This window comes from Ascochyta rabiei, chromosome 2 (assembly GCF_004011695.2).
Source record: "Ascochyta rabiei chromosome 2, complete sequence".
Taxonomy (NCBI): domain Eukaryota; kingdom Fungi; phylum Ascomycota; class Dothideomycetes; order Pleosporales; family Didymellaceae; genus Ascochyta; species Ascochyta rabiei.
The window spans coordinates 1,521,976-1,540,630 of NC_082406.1; the positions used below are offsets into that span (position 1 = coordinate 1,521,976).

Consider the following 18,655-nt stretch of genomic DNA (forward strand, 5'->3'; position numbering starts at 1 on the left):
TACCAAAGTTGCAATACCAGCAAGTCTGTCTGCGATAAATAGACCTCTCATGCACATGTCGTGCGTGCCATGTTTTTCCTGACCCCAAAACGCCATATCCAACCATGCTAGCCAGGGTATTTCCGTCTCCTCCATCTCCACTCGAACTTCGTTGCCCCGAATCTCTATATCGCCGTTCCTCTCTCGAAGTTCTCTCGGATCTCCGTTGTATACCGGTTGTAGAACCTCCCCAGCTTGTCGTTGAACTGCTTGTTCTTCTGGTTGATATACGTGATATCGCCCTGATCCTGCTCATCCCTAATCCCCCTCTTCCTCCTGGCCTCCAGGCGCGCCTTCTCGCCCTTTTCGATGTCGCCAACGAGCCGGTCAATGGCCTCCTTGCTGGGCTTGTGGTCGTGACTGTACGCCTCCTCGACTGCCGTGTTGATGCGCCCATTCGGATCCACCGTGTATATCTCCCCCGAATCTGTCTCGACGAGTTGCAGCAGTCCCGACTGGACTTGGCGCTGCAATTTCGTTGCTTTCTCCTCGGCGTAGGCCGCGAGGTCGACTTTGCTCATCTGCCCTATCTGCCGTTTGTACACCTTGTTCGCCTCGCCTCGGTAGTCCGCAAACGCGTTATTGTCCCTCGCGCGCGCCTTCTTCGCTAGCCTCTTGTCCCAGCTCTCGCTCTCCTCAACTGTGTAGTCCCAGTTCCGCTTGCGCTCAAAGTCCGGGTCGTCGTTTTTGAGCAGCTTGTAGGACGCTTTGGTGTGCGCGTCGGCCAGTTTGGAGAGCTTGGCAAGTCGTTCTGAGCGATCTTCGGCATCGCGCACTTCGCGCTCTGTGGCTTTGCGGCCGGATTCTTTCTGCGCCTGGAGAGACTTGAAGCGTGCCATGCGTGCTGCGAGGGCGGCTTTGGGGTCAGTGTTGGCGTCGGTCGAGGTGGGCTTTGAGTCTGAGGGCATCCCCTCGGAGCTGGTCTCAGCCTTGATCATTGTGGCCGGTGTGGTTTTGGGTTCTGTTGTGTCGGCCATGTTGTGTTGCGTGGTTGTTGGCTGCAATGATCGAGAGACACAAAGTGAAAGTGAATTGACGACGCCAAGGTACTAGCGCCTTATGCACCTTCCTCTCGCTCTGTCAAGTGACACCTACTTTTCTCACGACCTTTACAGCGCTCTTTGGAAAGGCTGCCAGCTCGACGTCAAGCACACTCAGCGCTTTTCAAGATGTGACAGTTGTTCGCACCTGGTAGCTGTACTAATCTCAGCGTTGTATTGTTCATTTCCTTGTCCTACGACGGCACGCACGAGGGCGACGTTCATCTATTGCGCAGGGACCATGACAGCGTCCTGGAGCTAATGCGTGGCTGGACCCGTAGCCCGTTCGTTCAGCCAACAGCGGGACAACAAGGTAATTTCATGTTGCCAAGCTCGACCTTAGTATGCATGGCATGGATACAACGATGTAGGCGTGGCCTGATGGACAAAGGCCGAATGTGCGAAACTATGCGCCTGGAAAATACGACCCCGTGCGAATCTCTTCTGTTGAACCGTTTCTCTCAAATCGCTCAGGCTCTCACTTCAGAAGAGAAGGTGCATCCTTCTACCTCTTCAGTGTCTGCCAGAAACCCAACTAGGGCGTCCGACTTGAGTGGTTTCGGCGAAAGCTTGCAAAAACCCATTCCACCTTGTCCCTCACGCAAATGCCGGCAACACCAACAGCCACAGCATTATGGCAAACACTTCCACCACAGTGCTTGCAATCATGCCTCTCACAGCCTTCACACTGCACGAGCTTGTCCTTCGACGAGTTGAGGTCGACAACCTGACCCTACCAATCCTAGCCATCAACAGCGTCGTGTATGCGATCCTTATTCACTATACAGGCGTCCTCTACGCGACGGAAGTTGCTTTAGCACTTTGGTTGCCACTATGGACATATATTGGAGCATATCGCGCGTTCTTTCACCCTCTTTCGAGCTACCCAGGACCATTAGGGGCGAGGATCTCTAAATGGTACGCCGTCAAGAAGGTAATCGAAACCCAATGGCACTGGCACAGGGTACAACAGGATTTACAAAAACAATATGGAGACTATGTGCGGACTGGTCCGAGAGAGCTATCCATTTTTGATCCGGACGCGGTGCAGGTGCTTCTGGGTTTCCAATCGAAAACCAGCAAAGGGCCATTCTACGACGTGATGGAAAAGTCACTACACCTGAACCGTGACAAGCCATGGCACCGCCAGAGAAGGAAGATCTGGGACAATGCAATGAAGACCTCCCTGTCAGACTTCGCGCCGCGTGTCGAGGAAATGTGCGATCAACTGCTCGCTCGACTGAGGCAGGCTGATGAGAAACCAGTACTTCTCCTCGAGACGATGACATACTTCAGCTACGACACTATGTCTGCACTTGCTTTCGGTAAGCCGATGGGCTTCACCACAGGCGAGTCGAGCAAGATAGCAGATAGTATTCTGAACACCTTCACACAAGGGCTGAGCGCGATGGGCATTATGTACCACATGCCCTGGCTAATGAACGCGCTTGGAATACTCACCTCACTCGCCGGCCCCTTGAGAGATTGGACAGATTGGAGCATCAGCCAGATGAAAGCTCGCATGGCAGTGAGTTACGCCGCCTGACCACAAGCAACACACAACTCACATATCTCAGCTCAAAGACGCCCCCTCGGATCTGATTGGGGAGTTAATCAAGCATACACCTGACGGCGATGCAGGTCAGGCCTTGCTCTACGGTGAATCACGTCTCATCATTAGCGCAGGCAGCGAAACCACCTCTACGGCCCTTACATTCATATTCATGCAGCTCGCCACACATCCGCAATATACAGACGCCATCCGCGCCGAGCACTGTGCCAATGCTTCCACCTACCACTGCGCTCGCTCCCTTCCCCTGCTCGACAGCGTCATCAACGAATCAATGCGGCTTTGGCCGTCAGTCTTCTTCGCATCTCAGCGCGTCACGCCTCCCGAGGGTCTTACCATCAACGGACACTTCATCCCTGGGAACACAATTGTGCAGATACCTCCTTTCGTGCTCAACCGTGATGCTCGTAATTTCGTCGATCCGGATTCATTCGTGCCGGAAAGGTGGACGTCGAGACCGGAGATGGTGATGAACAAAGCTGCGTTCCTGCCGTTCTCGACAGGGTCGTATAGTTGTGCGGGGAAGAATTTGGCATGGATGGAGTTGAGAAGTGTAGTGGGTAGGGTAGTAAATGAGTTTGATGTGCGGCTGCCGGAGGAGTTTGTAGAGGAAACGTATTGGGAGGGTATTAGGGAACATTTCACAGCGGGACCCCCAAGGCAGGAAGTCAGGTTCATTAGAGTGGGTGAATAGCACCACATATTCAGATCATGTCAGGCATGTGGACGCCCTGCTGTTTAGCCGCTCATACCCCAGAAAGCAATCTCTGATCTCGATTCGCATAGACCGCAGCATCACGCGCCGTACCGTCATCATTTGCTTCCTGTCCATGTTGCGCCCTATCCATCACCAAACCTTTTCGGTCGTTAGCGAATCATCTTCGAAGGACGCAAACCAGCACATACCCGCCAAACCTATATATTCCGCATCCTTGACTACGATCTTGCCCTCTGCAGCAGCCCTGCGCATTTCCTTCGCAAACTGCAGCTCTTCCCGGGCCCAACGGAACCACACTTCAAGTGATAGGTCGTAATCTTCCAAGCAACCTCGATACTTTAATTGTCCCGTTACAGATGCTTTCATGTCATAGAGACTCTCGGGCATGCTCTTTAGCTAAGCAGCAAACCATTGGGGAATCGGCTAGAGAAACAGGCTGGATGCAACGAGTGAAAGCCGCATAAGTCAAGTTGTCGCTGGCCTTAAGCGAGGGGCAAAAAGGAGGCCAAAATGGCAAAATATCAGTCGAGCCACCAGCCCAACACACGCCCTTCAACCCAGACGGGAGTATTCCAGCGCCGCCGTCTCATGGTGAATACCTGACTGCTGAATTTCTTCACTCGTCGATTGCATTCATTGCTTAGGTTCGTCCAGCATCCCTGGTTACCCAAGGGAGTGAAGCGAACACCACAAGACTCGAACTGGGCTCCTGCCAAGGTGTACACTGAAAGGTGTGCGTGGATAACGGTGAACCTTCTGATGAAGACCCATTACAGGTAACGTGATATCTAAATATAATGGTATATATTCTACAAGTTAATTGGAGAGAGTTTCGTCGAAGTGGCCTTTGGTGGGGCACAATCCGTCGCTAGGTCCGATATGTGATCATCCGCTTATGGTTGGTCCACTACTCTTTGCAGCATCATAACTCCCTCACCCTCACCCACTTACACCTTGGGTACCTTGCCCACGTCGCCTAGTAATTGTGCAATCGCTCTTGACAGCTCCACCTACACTAGTCTCGTAGGACCCTGCGGTATGAGGCCGAGGGAGCGTCAGCTAGGCTCAGCTTGAGCTCATGGTCGTTTCGCTTGACTACAGCGTTTGCAACCCTTGCTCATCGGCCACCACTTCGCGCGCATCATGGCTTTGAGCACAGGACACATGTCCACTTTACCATTCACAAACATGACAGAATCGTGTGCATACTATTGCGACAGCGGACTATCATCGTCAACGCGAGCGGACAACAAGGTACTCGATTGGTCGTGATCATCCATCACGGTCTTCACTGTTCACGCGTCACATATATGAACTATGGTATGATGTAACGGCAACATGCGCAACGCCTACGATTCCCTCGATAGTCTCGAAAGCTTGCCCTGTACCTGCTTCGAGCACACGGATCACGTCAAGGACGCTACTGCCGAACAATCCACGATCAGCCAGTACATCTTCACTTGCATTTCCTCTGTCCCTCCCCTCTCCTCATTGCACACCAAGCACACTCTTTACGTCGACACTATAACATACAAGGATATATCGACATGGTCACCCGATCTGCTACTCTATCATCGCAGCTTACCTTGATCTCGGCTTCTATACCACCAGAGATCATCCTCAAGACCATCCAGTATCTTCCGTTCGAGAACGGGAAAGACATCATCAGGCTTCAACATGTTCACCCGCGATTACGAGACCTCCTGAGAAACTACGAGCGCTCGCTCACAAGAACATTCATGAATCGAGAGCTGCCGCACGCTTCCACAGACTTCCCGTGCTGTGCCAAATATGGATATCGATGTCTGGCAGACTGCGTAAAGAAATACGACATAGTAGACGACCTGATGGACGCGCTGGTCTCGCGGCAGAATTGCTACGCAGTGGAAGAGCACAACATGGCTTTGTTGAATGCCGGGCTACTGCTCATATATCGTGTGGCATTTATGAGTAAGTTCCAATAGCACGAACTGTAGGAGGACGGTCTCTAACAAATTCACAGAAGATCACAGCGCCAAACTCGCATTAATCAACTCAATCTCTCGAGATCCTCTCACAGCGATATACCTTGCCCTACACAACTCTACCCTCACAGCGCGGTACCACGGCTCTGGCTGGATCCACCAGCGTACATACGGACGCTTTATGGACGCCAATCAGATCTCCCTCCGCAACGAACTCGAGTTCTGCTTCGCCGAGGCCGCCCTCACATTAGGGCCGGAGTTCATCTCAGACCTGCTCCTGCGACCCACAAGAGCAGGTGCGGAGGCGACGTTTCTGAACTTCTACCATGACTACGGGACGCATGACTGGGATTGGCCTGGCTGGGGCGAGGGAAAAGGCGAGTTCAACCCGCCTAGGACGCAGGGGCCGAAGAAGGAGCCTGGGAGTCGAGGGAGAAGTCTCTTCACTACTGTACTGGAGAGATTGGCGGAGTGCGTGAAATGCTCATTGGATGAAGTACGGGCGAAGATGGAGGAGCAGACTAACGACCCAGAACACTCCTTGTCGTACTTGAACCTGTATGGTAAGGCGCGGTTGTTGGAGGGGCGGAACTGGAACTGGGCAGAAGAAGAGCAGCACAAAGGGCGTCGAGACTCAGTACATTCCTAGCACGTCCAAATACGAATGGCAAGTTCTACTCAACTCAACTCAGCGTAGACATCCGTCCGTCTCGTCAAAGGAATCTCCTTCCTGATCTTCTCCACATACTCGATGTCAATCTCCGCACACGCAATCTCGCCCTCGTCCAATCCCCTCCCATGCTCATCCGCCTCGCCTCCCAACTCCGCAACGATCCTCCCCCACGGGTCAATGATCATACTATGCCCGTAGCTGTGCCTCTTGCCCTCCTCGTCATGCTTTCCTACCTGCCCCGCAGCAACGATGTAGCTCTGCGTCTCGATCGCACGCGCACGCAACAGCATATGCCAATGCCCCGCCTCGCCTGTCGCGGTGGTGAATGCAGAAGGGTAGGTAACGATATGCGCGCCGCGCTTCGCATACACCAGGCCGGGTTCGGGAAAGCGCATGTCAAAGCAGATCTGCATGCCTATCTTGCCCAGGGCGGTGTCGAAGGGCAGCGGGAGCTCGGTGCCGCGCTCCACGGACTTGCTTTCCTGCAGACTCGGCCCGTCTTTGATGTCGACGTCGAAGAGATGCAGTTTCTGGTAGCGTTGGGTGATTTTACCCTCCTCGTTGATCCAAATCAATGTGTTCTTGGTTTTGTCTCCGGCGGCTGGTTCGTGAATGCCTACGGAGATGGGCAGCTTGTACTGTTTTGCGGATTGGAGGAGGCCTTGGACGAATTCAGAATCGTCGACAGATTTGCAGAGCTTCAGAGAGGGATTGGTGTTGATGTAGTCGGAAGCTTCGGGTAGGAAGAGTGCGGCTGCACCTGCTTCTGAAGCCTGCTTCACCAGCTTTTGGCATTGTTGAAGGTTGTGAGAGAGGGAGGCTGTGGAGCAGATTTGTCCTACGGCCTAGGTTGTGTTAGCATATGACGGGCTGATAATGCCTATGAATGCATTATTAATGGCCTTGGAATGCATATTTAATATGTATAATATGAGGCAAAAAATTCGGTGGCGAAGTCTATGTGGTGGTGTCTTATCACCACAACGTTTTGTTGGGTGATTACAAGATGCATGTGAGTCGGGAGTGGCTTGAGAGATGAGCTCAACAGAAACTGCTTACTGCCAGGGGCATCTTGAGAGCTTGCATGTAGTTCTCGCTCGGGCACTGAGGTTGTTGTTAAGAAATTGAAGAGAGAAACCGATTGAATCACATCGTCACTGCGATGGACGGCGATGCACTAGGAAAACTAAGCCAGATCAGGCGGACGTGTTGAGACAACGCGGTACTGCCCGTCGATCTGTTACACCCATGTGAGCCTGCATAATCGGGTCTGGGGATTCTATGGAAGGATTTCAAGAGGTCATGAGCGTTCAGAGACGATGTAAGGTCGATGGTGCTTTGCCCTGCAGGAGGTCCCGATCCAATCAAAGACCCTGCAAGGCTGTGTAGCCGTGCTCAAGGCGCATCATTTGGCAGCGCGCCGTGGATCTCAGCATTGCGCGGCTGTCTGAGGCCACAACGACGCTGTTGACACGTTTTGCGGGGCAGAGCGGCCATTACCACAGCTTTCCACTACCGGAAGTCGGGGTTCAGCCAAGCTACGAGTGAGTCCCGTCTCACCTCCGAGCTCCCTACGACACGCTCTCTCGGCGTACGACGTGCACGTATTCCACGCTGGCCTTTGGCGTGCACATGCAATGCATAGACCCAGGCGAAGAACGAGCCCACGGTGAAAGCTAGTAAAGCTGCAGATACCTGGCACAAGCACGTCTGTCAACCGAAAGAGAAAGCAGCAAGATGAGTGGGAAGAACTGGTGGAACAGCGCGATATCCGGCCTCGAGTCGCGACTCGACACCATCCTGGCTGAAGATGGACAAACGAGCGCAAAGCCGGCGGATGCTGCCACGAAGCAAGACAGCGGTGAAAAGGCGACGGTAGACAAGAAACTCGCAGTCGAGCAGGCCGGGCTGTCACGCAACTCGTCTCGGAGCAGACCAAACTCCAGGCTACAAGACCGTCTGGCGAAGGCTGTGACGAAAGGCACAGAGAGGGCCGACTCGAGACCATCTTCAGACCTGGGGTCCCGGCCAGAGAGCCCAGCTCTGCGGAGCCCAGGCATCGCTGCTGTCGCTGACCTGGTTGGGAGAACAAGCATAGATTCGAGGGTCTCAGAGCCCGTGGACGCGCTGGCAGCAGCTACCGAGGAAGAGCCAGCGAAAGAAATGGAGGCGAATGAAGACGGACCTACAAGGCCATCCGCCGAGGAGCCAGCGCCTGTTGTGTCTCCTCCTGTCGCATCACCGCCGACGACACCTCTCGTATCAGAGCAGCCACCGGCCACGCGCTTGCCTACCATGTCCATACCGTTCATCGGTACGCCAAAAACGTCCTCCCCGCGCCAATCAATTGACAGCAACCCCTCACGACCATACAGCGACGTGCCAACGCCTGTAGAGCCCGAGTTCCCTTCCACACAAGACCCCGATGTTCTTGCATCCGAGCTGTCGAGTCTACAAAGAGCGCACGAGGAAACGGTCCGTGGGCATCGAGATGAGCTCAACTCACATCTTGAGCGCATCGATGCTTTGCAGTCCAAGCTCACCTACTTCTCCCAACAGCTGGCTGCTTCCGCAAAAGCCGCTTCGGTCGAGGTAAATGCGACACCACTGGAGAAGAAATTAGCAGAGAGGGATGCTCAAATAGCCGCGCTTATGGACGAAGGGCAAAAACTTTCCAAGACTGAGATGAAGCACATGACGACTCTGAAGAAAATGCGCGCAAAGGGGCAAGAGCAGGACAAGGAGATTAACACACTGAGACAGCGGCTCGCCAAAGCCGAGAAAAGCATTACAGAACAGTCTGAGAGGGCGAGACGTGCAGAGGCTGCCGAGAAGGCTGCACTAGAGAGACTGAAGGTTGTGGACAAGATCGAGAAAGATATCAATACGATCAGAGCAGAGCGAGAAGAAGCTGGTCTGACCATCACGGAACTTCGAAAACAGTTGAACGAAGCGCTATCACGAGCTGAGGATGCAGAAAAAAGAGTCAAGGCTGGAGCTCTGGAAGCAGAGAAAAGGGTTACAGCATCGCTGCAGGAGGATCTTGATAACCTGCGCATCGAGAAGAAGCTCGCTGAGGACCGCGCAAAGAAGGAGTTCCAGGCTGTGAAAGAGCAATCGACGAGCCAGCAAGAAAAGGCCAATGTTGTTGAGCTCGAACTGCGTGGTGAGATCGCCGTAAGTCAGTCCCTTCACGTTCAACCAAACCATCGCTCACCGTACATCTAGAACCTCGAATCCAAACTTGAGCTTTTGCGCAGCCGCTCTGAGGAAGCCACATCGTCCGCAACAGGCGATTCACAGGCCAAGCTGTTACGCCAAATCGAGACACTGCAGACGCAGTACTCACTCGCATCAGATAATTGGCAAGGCATTGAGACCACTCTGACCTCTCGAGTTACAGCACTTGAGAAGGACCGCGACGAGACTGCGAAGCGTGAGTCCGATATCAGACGGAAAGCGAGAGACGTCAACTCGAAGGCGCGCCGCCTTGAGGATGAGCTGGACAGCATCAACGAGCGAGCAAGGGCACTCGAGCAAGACCTAGCAGAGCAACGATCAACTGCCCAGAGATTGCAGAGTAGGCTCACGGCGGCGGAAACAGCAGCACAAGATGCCAAAGCAGATCTTGAGCGAGAAAAGAAAGTATGGGAAGCCGAGTTGCAGCAACGTCTCGAGGAAGAGAGGAACCGATGGCAGCTAGAAACGCAACAGCACAATCCTCTGTCCGCCTCGACCCACCTCCGGACTGAGTCGCCCTCAATATCGAATCGTCAACGCTCCCCTGACCCGCTGGGCATCTACAACAGGAGAACGCCGCGTTCTACGATTTCCGGCATGGACACGACGCTCTCGCCCATCGACCGCATGCTGGAAGAGGCCCGGCGACCCTCCAACAACCGGCAGAAATCATCACCCAGTGTCCGCACCCCTGAGATGGGCACGCCACAACGCCAGAACTCTATTCCGTCAGGTCTATCGAACTTCAACGGCGGCACGAACGCGCCGAACGCGCCGTACACGCCTTACACGCCCTCCATCCACACTGTCGACTACGACGAACCTTTCGAGAGTGTCTCCTCCCCTCACCGTACCATCAATGACATGGTGTCCGTCTCCACTGTCGGCGCCGGTCCCTCAGTTCAACTCGTCGAGCGCATGAGCGCCGCCGTGCGCCGTCTCGAGTCAGAAAAAGCGACGCACAAAGAAGAGATGGCGCGTCTAAGCGCCCAGCGCGACGAGGCTCGCGAGGAGGTTGTTGCCTTGATGCGCGAAGTGGAGGAGAAGAGGGGGCAGGAGAAGAGGGTGGATAGGCTCGAGAAGGAGCTGGAGGAGGTCAAGGAGCGGTACGAGACGACGCTGGAGATGCTGGGCGAGAAGACGGAAAGGGTGGAGGAGTTGGAGGGAGACGTGCAGGAGGTGAAGAAGATGTACAAGGAGCTTGTTAGTACGATGGGGAGGTGAAGAGCATGAGTTTTAATCGAGACGCGTGGAATCATGGAGCGATTCCACAAATTTGATATGTTGTGCTATGCCAACGCCATCCAATGCAGGGTATAATCGTCACTCTTTTCTTTTCTCGCCTCTTCCTCCCCTTCAGTGCAGGTCAATCCCCTCCCGCTCCGCACTCTGCAAGATAAAGCTCCTCGTCTTCGCGTCTGGCACATAGTCCAACGCCACCTTGTCCCATGTATCCTTCTTATCCCACTCGGCACCCCTCTGCAACAACAGCATCGCCGCATCTCCATGCCCCTCGCTGAGCGCATGATGCAGCGCCGTCTGCCCATCTACATCCGTCGCGTTCAGCGGACTCTTGCCTGTGTCTAGCAGCGCTTTGATGATGGGCACGTTCCCTGCAGCAGCCGCACGGTGGAGCGGCAACTGGCCACGCCTGTCTTTGACACGGGCTGAGGCCGGAGGCTTCTGCGCCATGAGGGTCCGCGCAATGTCGAGGTTGTTCTTGCTTACGCAAAAGTGCAGCGCTGTCTGTCCTGTGTTCGTCTTGGCGTTGACGTCGGCGTCTTTGCTCAGCAGTAGATCTACAATCTGCTCGGCGTCTTTGCGCGAACAGGCCATGTGCAGAGCGGTCCAGCCTGAGCCGTCTGTGGCGTCGACGTCGAAGTTTTTCAGTTGTACGAGCACCTGCACGATCGCGAGGTGGTTGAAAGAGGCGGCCCAGTGGAGAGGTAGGCGGTCGTCAGGGTCGCGCAGGGAGGACAGCTTGGGGTTTGCGGCAAGGAGAGACTCGACTTTCGATGCTGGGTGGGCGGTGTTAGTGGGGGTAAGGACGAGGTGGAATGATTCGCTGAGTGGCAAGCGTACTCTGGCCTTGACGACAGGCTTCGTGGAGGGCGTATTTGGACTTGTACTCTTCCATGGCGGCAACCGACATGGCGCTGGTTGTAAGGCGGGTGGTGATCTTGGCTGGCCTCTGCGTTGGAGCTGGAGCTGGAGCTGGAGCTGGCCGGATTTAGAGATGCGCTAGTGAGCTTATCTCCACAAACCATAACGCTGTGCAGTTGAAGTCCTCGTGGGCGCCTACCCCTACACTACAAAGTCTTGGCCCTGACACTTTCAGATGCCGTCTCTACAGACACTGGTCGACACTTCGATGCCAGAAAGGGCCTTAGCCTTGCGTACTTTCCCCATGGGGATGCCCTGCAAACCCCGCATCTTGAACCAGGGCATCTCGAGATGAGCTGCATATCCGCACCACAAGGCGCTCTAGCGCAAGCGACAGCCGACGCCCAAGGCCGAGATGCGTGTTCAAAGACGTGGAAGACTTCCGATTCATGGAGTTTCCATTCTCTGTGTTACACCATGAAGATCACGTCCCGCGCATGTCATGGAGACGCCGTCTCCCACAGCAGAGTCAAGTTCCGGCTCAACGAATCCGGGGTCGAATTGTCCCGCATCCTTTGGTAGTAGAGTACATAAATAACTGAGTGCGGTGTTGTTGAAGTAGAGCTACGGTAGGCTTCGTCTACCAGCCTTCGCGATGCGTCAACACTTTCTGACTGGGGTGACTACTGTTGTTTTATCATCCATAGTACATGCTCAATTGCCTCCTTCACCAGAGGACTACTGGCAGGTATCACCCCCTATCAACTACTCCGAACCCCTCTACGCAGGCTGGCCCCAGCTCAAGGTCGACGCCGAGGTCCTAGTCTACAAGGGTACAGATATCAATCGCACCTACGCTCACCACCCGGAGTTATATCACAATGGCAAGAGGACCTTTCTCATGTATTCAACAGCGCCCATCGATGAAGACGCTACAGGCCAGGACGCTTGGCTGTCAACCTCCACAGACGGTGGCTTCAGCTGGTCAAAGGGCTATCCCATACTGCCAGACGCACTGCTACCCAACCAAACCAGTCCTGCTAACTACACCTACTGGTGCGATAACCGTATATGGCAGCGAGCCCATCACCCCGTGGCATGGGTACCAATTGACAGGAAGACCCTGTACGCCGTATCCCAAACGACTCTCCGCTATTGCTGGGGCGATGACGCAAAAGGAACAAAAGCTGCAGGCCGCATCGCTCGAGTCATTGACAAGGCTGGAAACCCAGTAGGCGACCCATGTTGGACTTCGCAGAACAACTGGACAGAAGTCGTCCGCTTCAACGAAACCATATACGGCCAATATGGCATGAAGTTCTGCAAACACGCCAAACAGATCGAAGCGTACCTCAAGGAGCCAGCAAAAGTACCGGCGTGGGGCACCTGGTTGTACCAAACAAAGTTGTTCGCTGCGGTTGGCGCCCACGACATGCAAGAACCAACACACTCGGTCTGGTTCGGTAACAAAGTCGGTGGCTACTGGGAGCGTTTCTGGCGTGACATCTCAGGCTCCGACATCATCAGCACAGCTGTTTGGGTTGAGCACACCAGTTCGCGCAAGGGCGACGAGTGGTACCCCAAGGTGGAGAAGCAGCTTGGTAACCAGATCTTCAAAACCAACATACCAGATGTGGGTAGTAAGCAGCACTTAGGCCTGCTGCCGAACGGAGACCGTTACCTCGTCCACAACCCACGCAACAACACGGAGAGATACCGCCAACCGCTCACTATTGCCACGTCGCGGAGGAGTAACGGGTGTTATACTGGCATTGGAGTGCTGAGAACAAACGCTAGCACGGTCATTGCACCAGATACGAGGAAGCTGAAGAGACTCATGTTCAGCTACCCCACGGCAATCATAGTGAACGGGAAGCTGGTGGTGGCGTACAGTGAGAACAAGGAGAACATTTGGGTCAGCGTGGTGGATCCAAAGAACTTGCATTAAATCGTAGTGGCTGAACTCCACTTTATTAAAAGGCATGACCTTTGCTACAGATACTCTCAAACATGTCCGTAACCCTTGCCGTGAATCTGTGTTCGAAAGCCTGTTCTATTTTCCCGTGCTCGCCCATCCACACCGGGCGCAGCCACGTCTGCCAGAATGCGAATCTCAGTCGTCTCCAGTATGCTGAACTGATCGTGCCTCCTCCCCTTGCTCCTGATCGAATGCATCGGGTGCGAGCTGCCGTCGCCCCGGCTGCTCTGTTTCCCGTAGTAGGTTGTGTCGCAGTGAGGGCGGTACGAGGGGTTGGCGAGCTTGTACATTGCTTGGAGCGCAGGGCGCATAACCACCAGCGTTGCGACAAGGATGCCAGTGTGCATCTCGATGACCGCGAGTACGTTGTTGAAGACGTGGGTGTATTGCGGTTCGGTTTTTGTAAGTGGGTCGGGATAGAACATGATGACGAAGCGGGCGATGGTAAGACCTGTGTGGACAGATCCCAGCAGGATAAGGCCGATGAGCTGCTTTACCTCTGGGCGGTGCTTCTTGAGTCTGACGAGCGTGGGGATGGGAATGGCGATGACTAGGACGCTTGTGATCAGGTTGAACACTGCAGTGCTCATGCGAAACGCTACTAGGTCGATGCATGTGCCGTTCACTTTCTTGTCCCAGGTTTTGCTGATGGGTGTACACTGGAAAATGCTGATCAAGAATGCGGAAGAGTAGACCCCTAAGATGAGGTATATGGTGCAGCGTATGGCGTGTCTGGTCATCCTGATGATACGGTCCGTCGATGTGGAGCACATACTTCGATACAACAAGCAGAGCGACAGCTTGCAGAGAGGCGTCGTGAGTTTGAAGACAATCTGGTTGATGTATGCCAGTTTTGCGGGCCACACAGAGCTCCTCAAGTTGGCCGGAATGTCTGCTTTTGCCTTTCCATAGTCAAACACTGCGACGAGGATAATCTGAATAGCGCTCTGGATGATGCCGCACATCTGTTAGAGCTGTTAACAACATGGTCAAAGTGTCTCAAGGGAGAGTGAAGATACCATAGCGGCAAGAAGGCAAGTGTCAGAAACGTCATACTTCTTGTTGCGAACCCTGAACCCTATTCGTACTGCCAGAGTAGCGAGAGCCAGAATACTGAATACTAAAGTGACAGTAACGAGTTGATGGCCAACCGGCTCAAGCTTTGCCATGGTGCCAAGATGTTTGAGTGCAGGAGTGATCGCAAAGCTGAACCTGCCATCATCTGCGTTGCCGTAAGGAACAGGATATATGCCGTGGTTGAGTGTTCTGCACAATTACTGTATACGACGGTCTTTCTCCAGTGGTCTCCTTCGTTTCAGATTCTTGCCGCAAGCAGCGAGAAGCACTGCTGCGTCCGAAGACCTTTGATGTGATATCTAAATAGAACGTGCAGCGCCACGTGCAGGGGCATACACAAAGCGGCTTGGCTAGGCTGTAGGATGTTTGAGTTTGCTGACACCAACGCTGAAGTCCCTTTTACGAATTCTTTATCGGTCTCATAGAGCGCACGCAAGCTGTGTCATAAGAGGCTAAAAAAAAGCCCCTCTCGTAAGCTTTGCAGAAGACACCACAGAGATCGGTTATTCAGCGTTGTATTACGAGAGCGGTCCCCTATGCAACTGATGTTGCCTCACCGCTGCGGGACTTGCTTACCATCAGCATGGCTGTCTCGCTGTGGTCAGGCGACTTTCGCGCAGCCTCCCATCAATTCTCCTAATGCGCCGTTGTCCAGATAGGTCAAGCTTGGCATTAATACATTTGACATGTACCGGTAGCTGAGCTGTGCATAATTCGCATCGTGATGCACGAGCACGTTGGGTTTTCGCGATCCTGCCGGGAAAAGCGCACGCTGCATATGCAACTTCCTACCTCGGTCCTAACGCCGTTGTCCACTCTTGAAGCAGGATTCCGACATGCTTGCTATCGGCCTCGGCAATATTGCTAGGCTGATCCTGAGGTCTGGACATTGCTTTGAAAGCAGGGTGTCGTTTGCTGAAAGTGGTGTGGAGTCGATGAATGTGGTTGTACTTACTTACACCTCTCAAAACTCAACTTTGCTAGCAACGTCATGTTGGACCCTGACATCGTCTCTACCCGCAGATGCCCCTTGTCTGTTAATTCGTCCAACCAAACGTCCACACTCAGCGAAGGGGCCGAAAATAACTTACTTGCCGTGTAGCGTGTGATCAGTCATGCAGAATGCATCTGCCAATGAACACGAAGGATTGCAGGATTTACGTGTAATCTCCAGACGTTCAGGCCAAGCGACCGACGATGCTCCATTGAAAGCACACTTCCACCGTGGTGTCTTCTGGTCTGCGGTAAGAAATTACAGCTCCACTGAATTGTGGCGCGGTCATCTTCCCGTTTCCCGCCCGTCCCGTGCGACATGGAGTGTTGTGCCACAAACGAGATGGCACGAACGCGTTCACAGCCATTGTATTCACAGAGCGAGTCATGGCTTCTTCACCTAATGACTCTGCTTCTGACCCTATAAACTCTCTTAGCAGCTGACTCTGCCTGAGAGTAGCTCAGCGTCCAGTAGCCATCATGCTCGTCTCCCTGATCTCAGCGTCGCTCTTCCTGCTTTCGACCCCTGTCTTAGGATCCTCTACGTTCGAGGAGAAGTGCCTCGCGTTCAAACCCGAGAAACTCGTTCCTGGAGCCACGCGAAATGTTCTCGAGTACGTTGCTGCTGGCACGACGCTACGGTTTCCGGATAATGTCGCAGCTTGCAATCGTGGTAGTCAAGCCGTAACAGCCAATGTTTGCCGCGTCGCCCTATCAATTAAGACATCTGAACGATCGAACATCACATTCGAGGCTTGGCTGCCAGAGGACTGGTCAGGACGTTTTCTCGCTACCGGCAACGGAGGAATCGATGGGTGCACGTTTCCCAATACTATGGAGTGTTTGAAATATACGAACTGACCTTTCTAGGCATCAAGTACGAGGACTTAGCTTACACCTCGGCAAACAAGTTCGCGGCAGTCGGCTCCAACAACGGCAAGAACGGAACCGATGGTCTGCCTTTCTTCAACAACCCTGAGACTGTGATCGACTTTGCGTGGAGGTCGTAAGTTGCAGACATGTGAAACCCTATGGATGAAGCTAACAATCCATGCAGGCTTCACACAAGCGCAGAAGCCGGCAAGTCCCTCGCAAAGAAGCTCTATGGCAAGTCACACTCAAAATCATACTACCTCGGCTGCTCCTTAGGTGGACGTCAAGGTGTGAAGAGTGCCGAGAAATTTCCTAATGACTTTGACGGAATCGTTGCAGGGGCACCAGCTGTAGACTTTAACGACTTGGTCTCATGGCGAGCTCGCTTCTTCACTATTACTGGAGCCATTGGCTCTTCGGACTTCATACCGCCCACAGCATGGAAGACGTGGATTCACGATGAAGTGCTGAAGCAGTGCGACACAATCGACAAGGCGCAGGATGGAATTATCGAAGACCCAACGCTGTGCAAGTTCAACCCTTCGACCCTGCTTTGCATTGGAAATAGCACAGCCAACTGTTTGTCGGAACCGCAAGTCCAGCAGCTCAAGACAATCTTCAGCGACTTCAAGGCCCCAGACGGACGCCTCATATTTCCAGCCATGCAGCCTGGCAGCGAGGTGCTTTCGGTCGACCGACTGTACGCTGGTGTCCCCTTTGCGTACTCTGATGACTGGTTCAAGTATGTGGTCTACAACGACCCCTCTTGGAACGCATCTGAGTTCGGCTACGACGACGTGCGAGCAGCAGAACGCCTCAACCCAGGCGACATCCGCACTTACCCGACCGACCTTCCACGGTTTGAGCGACGAGGTGGAAAGCTACTGACATACCATGGTCAGCAGGATAATCAGATCAGCAGCTTCAACACCATCCGCTGGTACAACGATCTGAAAGGTCGAAGAAGTACCGCAGCCATGGACGAGTGGATCCGCTTCTTCCGCGTTTCAGGCATGAACCACTGCAACTCTGGACCAGGTGCCTGGGTTCTCGGCCAGGGTGGCAACGCAGCTGCGGCCGGCGTGCCCTTCGAACCCACGAAGAATGTCCTCAAAGCCATGGTGGACTGGGTTGAGAAAGGCGTTGCGCCCTCATACATCGAGGGGACCAAATTCGTAAACGACACCGTCTCGCTTGGCGTCGACTTCACACGGCGCCACTGCAAGTACCCGCTGCGTAACACGCTTGTCGGTACAAATTTTAAGGACACGAACAGCTGGAAGTGTGCATAGGAGCCAAATTAAAGTAGATATGCCCTGTATGTTACGGGAAAGACCCAATACAAACGCGCAATTCTCAGAACCTGAAGATGGTCACTACAGATATGTGTGTCCCAGGAGACTACAGTTAATGAAAAGACTATGAAAGCTCTCCCTGCATTGGATTAGCGCCAAGAGATGCCAACCCCTGCCAGATGTTGGATCAAAGATTAAGGATGAGCAGGTATTACGTCCAACACATGTACAATAACACGAGAAACAAGTCTTTGTATGCCAGACCAGGGTTCGATCGGCCTCAGTCAGCGCCCGAAGAGCGACCAAGTGGTACGGAGCGTCTCGAAACCAAGACTCCATCCAGTCCTGCGTCAGCTTGCGAAGCACGGCGAATCCGACGACGCACTCGATTTCCCCGGCCGCCTCGTCAGTGGAATGCCACGGATCGGTGCGCAACACCGTGTACGCCAACTCGTCCTTCAACGCCTCCACGGCCGCCGTGGCCGACTGGCGCCGCCCTCTTCCTCGTTCCCCCCTGCGCATTGCAGCCCTAGACGCTGAAGCCCAACGATCCATTTCCCACAGCGATGGACGATTCACAGAAGAACCAGTCGATGCCAATGCTGGCGGTCCACAAGTCAGGATCCAAGCTACAAACTCTCGATCTGATAGTGTGAAATGTCTCGCTGTGTTCGATACAAGAGAACGCGAGGGAGGGTAAGGCAAGACAAGGCGAGACAAGTGGGCCAAAGATGCTATTGGAGCATACGCGCATCCAAAGCAGATAGATGGTCGTTACAGCAAGTCCTTGACCACCATGCGTTGAATGTGAATACAATATCAATATGTGACTACTACACTACGTTACTCTACTCAACCTATACACACACACACACACACACACACACACACACACACACACACACACACACACACATTGACAAAGAAAAGCTATTCGGGGGTATGTACACCAATATACAATTTAGATGCCAGGAATATCCAATCGAGACGGTCTTGTGGGTATATGTCCAATCCAATCGCTTCCGCAGGCGATGCTTGCTTGATGCCAAACCAAAAGCCAAAATCCAGAGAGAGAAAATACAAACATGGAAG

The 18,655-nt window shown here is 53.6% G+C and overlaps 10 protein-coding genes across 10 annotated transcripts, besides 3 other annotated features; 5 read left to right on the forward strand and 5 right to left on the reverse strand.

The window, feature by feature from the left end:
* Window positions 1-164: 164 nt before the first annotated feature.
* EKO05_0001385 (SYF2 splicing factor) lies at window positions 165-1,016 on the reverse strand (the record flags this gene model as incomplete). Its single annotated transcript, XM_038944966.1, has 1 exon — window positions 165-1,016. The coding sequence occupies one exon, from the start codon at window positions 1,014-1,016 to the stop codon at window positions 165-167; it is 852 nt and encodes a 283-aa protein (XP_038802142.1).
* Window positions 986-1,036: a tandem repeat.
* Window positions 1,037-1,746: 710 nt separating this feature from the next.
* On the forward strand, window positions 1,747-3,343 carry EKO05_0001386 (uncharacterized protein; the record flags this gene model as incomplete). The annotated part of the gene is made up of 2 exons (XM_038937606.2): window positions 1,747-2,607; window positions 2,657-3,343. 2 exons carry the CDS (start codon window positions 1,747-1,749, stop codon window positions 3,341-3,343), a joined length of 1,548 nt encoding a protein of 515 aa, XP_038802143.2.
* Window positions 3,344-3,395: 52 nt separating this feature from the next.
* Window positions 3,396-3,754, reverse strand: EKO05_0001387 (uncharacterized protein; the record flags this gene model as incomplete). The annotated part of the gene is made up of 2 exons (XM_059635659.1): window positions 3,396-3,505; window positions 3,556-3,754. 2 exons carry the CDS (start codon window positions 3,752-3,754, stop codon window positions 3,396-3,398), a joined length of 309 nt encoding a protein of 102 aa, XP_059491642.1.
* A 1,160-nt stretch (window positions 3,755-4,914) lies between these two features.
* Window positions 4,915-5,980, forward strand: EKO05_0001388 (uncharacterized protein; the record flags this gene model as incomplete). Its single annotated transcript, XM_038937264.1, has 2 exons — window positions 4,915-5,317; window positions 5,370-5,980. The coding sequence occupies 2 exons, from the start codon at window positions 4,915-4,917 to the stop codon at window positions 5,978-5,980; spliced, it is 1,014 nt and encodes a 337-aa protein (XP_038802144.1).
* A 29-nt stretch (window positions 5,981-6,009) lies between these two features.
* Window positions 6,010-7,075, reverse strand: EKO05_0001389 (Beta-ureidopropionase; the record flags this gene model as incomplete). Its single annotated transcript, XM_038937312.2, has 2 exons — window positions 6,010-6,849; window positions 7,064-7,075. 2 exons carry the CDS (start codon window positions 7,073-7,075, stop codon window positions 6,010-6,012), a joined length of 852 nt encoding a protein of 283 aa, XP_038802145.2.
* Window positions 7,076-7,741: 666 nt separating this feature from the next.
* On the forward strand, window positions 7,742-10,468 carry EKO05_0001390 (uncharacterized protein; the record flags this gene model as incomplete). Its single annotated transcript, XM_038937604.1, has 2 exons — window positions 7,742-9,181; window positions 9,233-10,468. 2 exons carry the CDS (start codon window positions 7,742-7,744, stop codon window positions 10,466-10,468), a joined length of 2,676 nt encoding a protein of 891 aa, XP_038802146.1.
* A 132-nt stretch (window positions 10,469-10,600) lies between these two features.
* Window positions 10,601-11,396, reverse strand: EKO05_0001391 (putative ankyrin-repeat protein; the record flags this gene model as incomplete). Its single annotated transcript, XM_038937609.1, has 2 exons — window positions 10,601-11,262; window positions 11,327-11,396. The coding sequence occupies 2 exons, from the start codon at window positions 11,394-11,396 to the stop codon at window positions 10,601-10,603; spliced, it is 732 nt and encodes a 243-aa protein (XP_038802147.1).
* A 45-nt stretch (window positions 11,397-11,441) lies between these two features.
* Window positions 11,442-11,468: a tandem repeat.
* A 534-nt stretch (window positions 11,469-12,002) lies between these two features.
* Window positions 12,003-13,295, forward strand: EKO05_0001392 (uncharacterized protein; the record flags this gene model as incomplete). The annotated part of the gene is made up of 1 exon (XM_038944967.1): window positions 12,003-13,295. One exon carries the CDS (start codon window positions 12,003-12,005, stop codon window positions 13,293-13,295), a length of 1,293 nt encoding a protein of 430 aa, XP_038802148.1.
* Window positions 13,296-13,351: 56 nt separating this feature from the next.
* On the reverse strand, window positions 13,352-14,494 carry EKO05_0001393 (uncharacterized protein; the record flags this gene model as incomplete). The annotated part of the gene is made up of 2 exons (XM_038937127.1): window positions 13,352-14,290; window positions 14,345-14,494. 2 exons carry the CDS (start codon window positions 14,492-14,494, stop codon window positions 13,352-13,354), a joined length of 1,089 nt encoding a protein of 362 aa, XP_038802149.1.
* A 1,381-nt stretch (window positions 14,495-15,875) lies between these two features.
* Window positions 15,876-17,560, forward strand: EKO05_0001394 (Feruloyl esterase; the record flags this gene model as incomplete). The annotated part of the gene is made up of 3 exons (XM_059635660.1): window positions 15,876-16,212; window positions 16,266-16,401; window positions 16,453-17,560. 3 exons carry the CDS (start codon window positions 15,876-15,878, stop codon window positions 17,558-17,560), a joined length of 1,581 nt encoding a protein of 526 aa, XP_059491643.1.
* An 864-nt stretch (window positions 17,561-18,424) lies between these two features.
* Window positions 18,425-18,479: a tandem repeat.
* The last annotated feature ends 176 nt before the right edge of the window (window positions 18,480-18,655 follow it).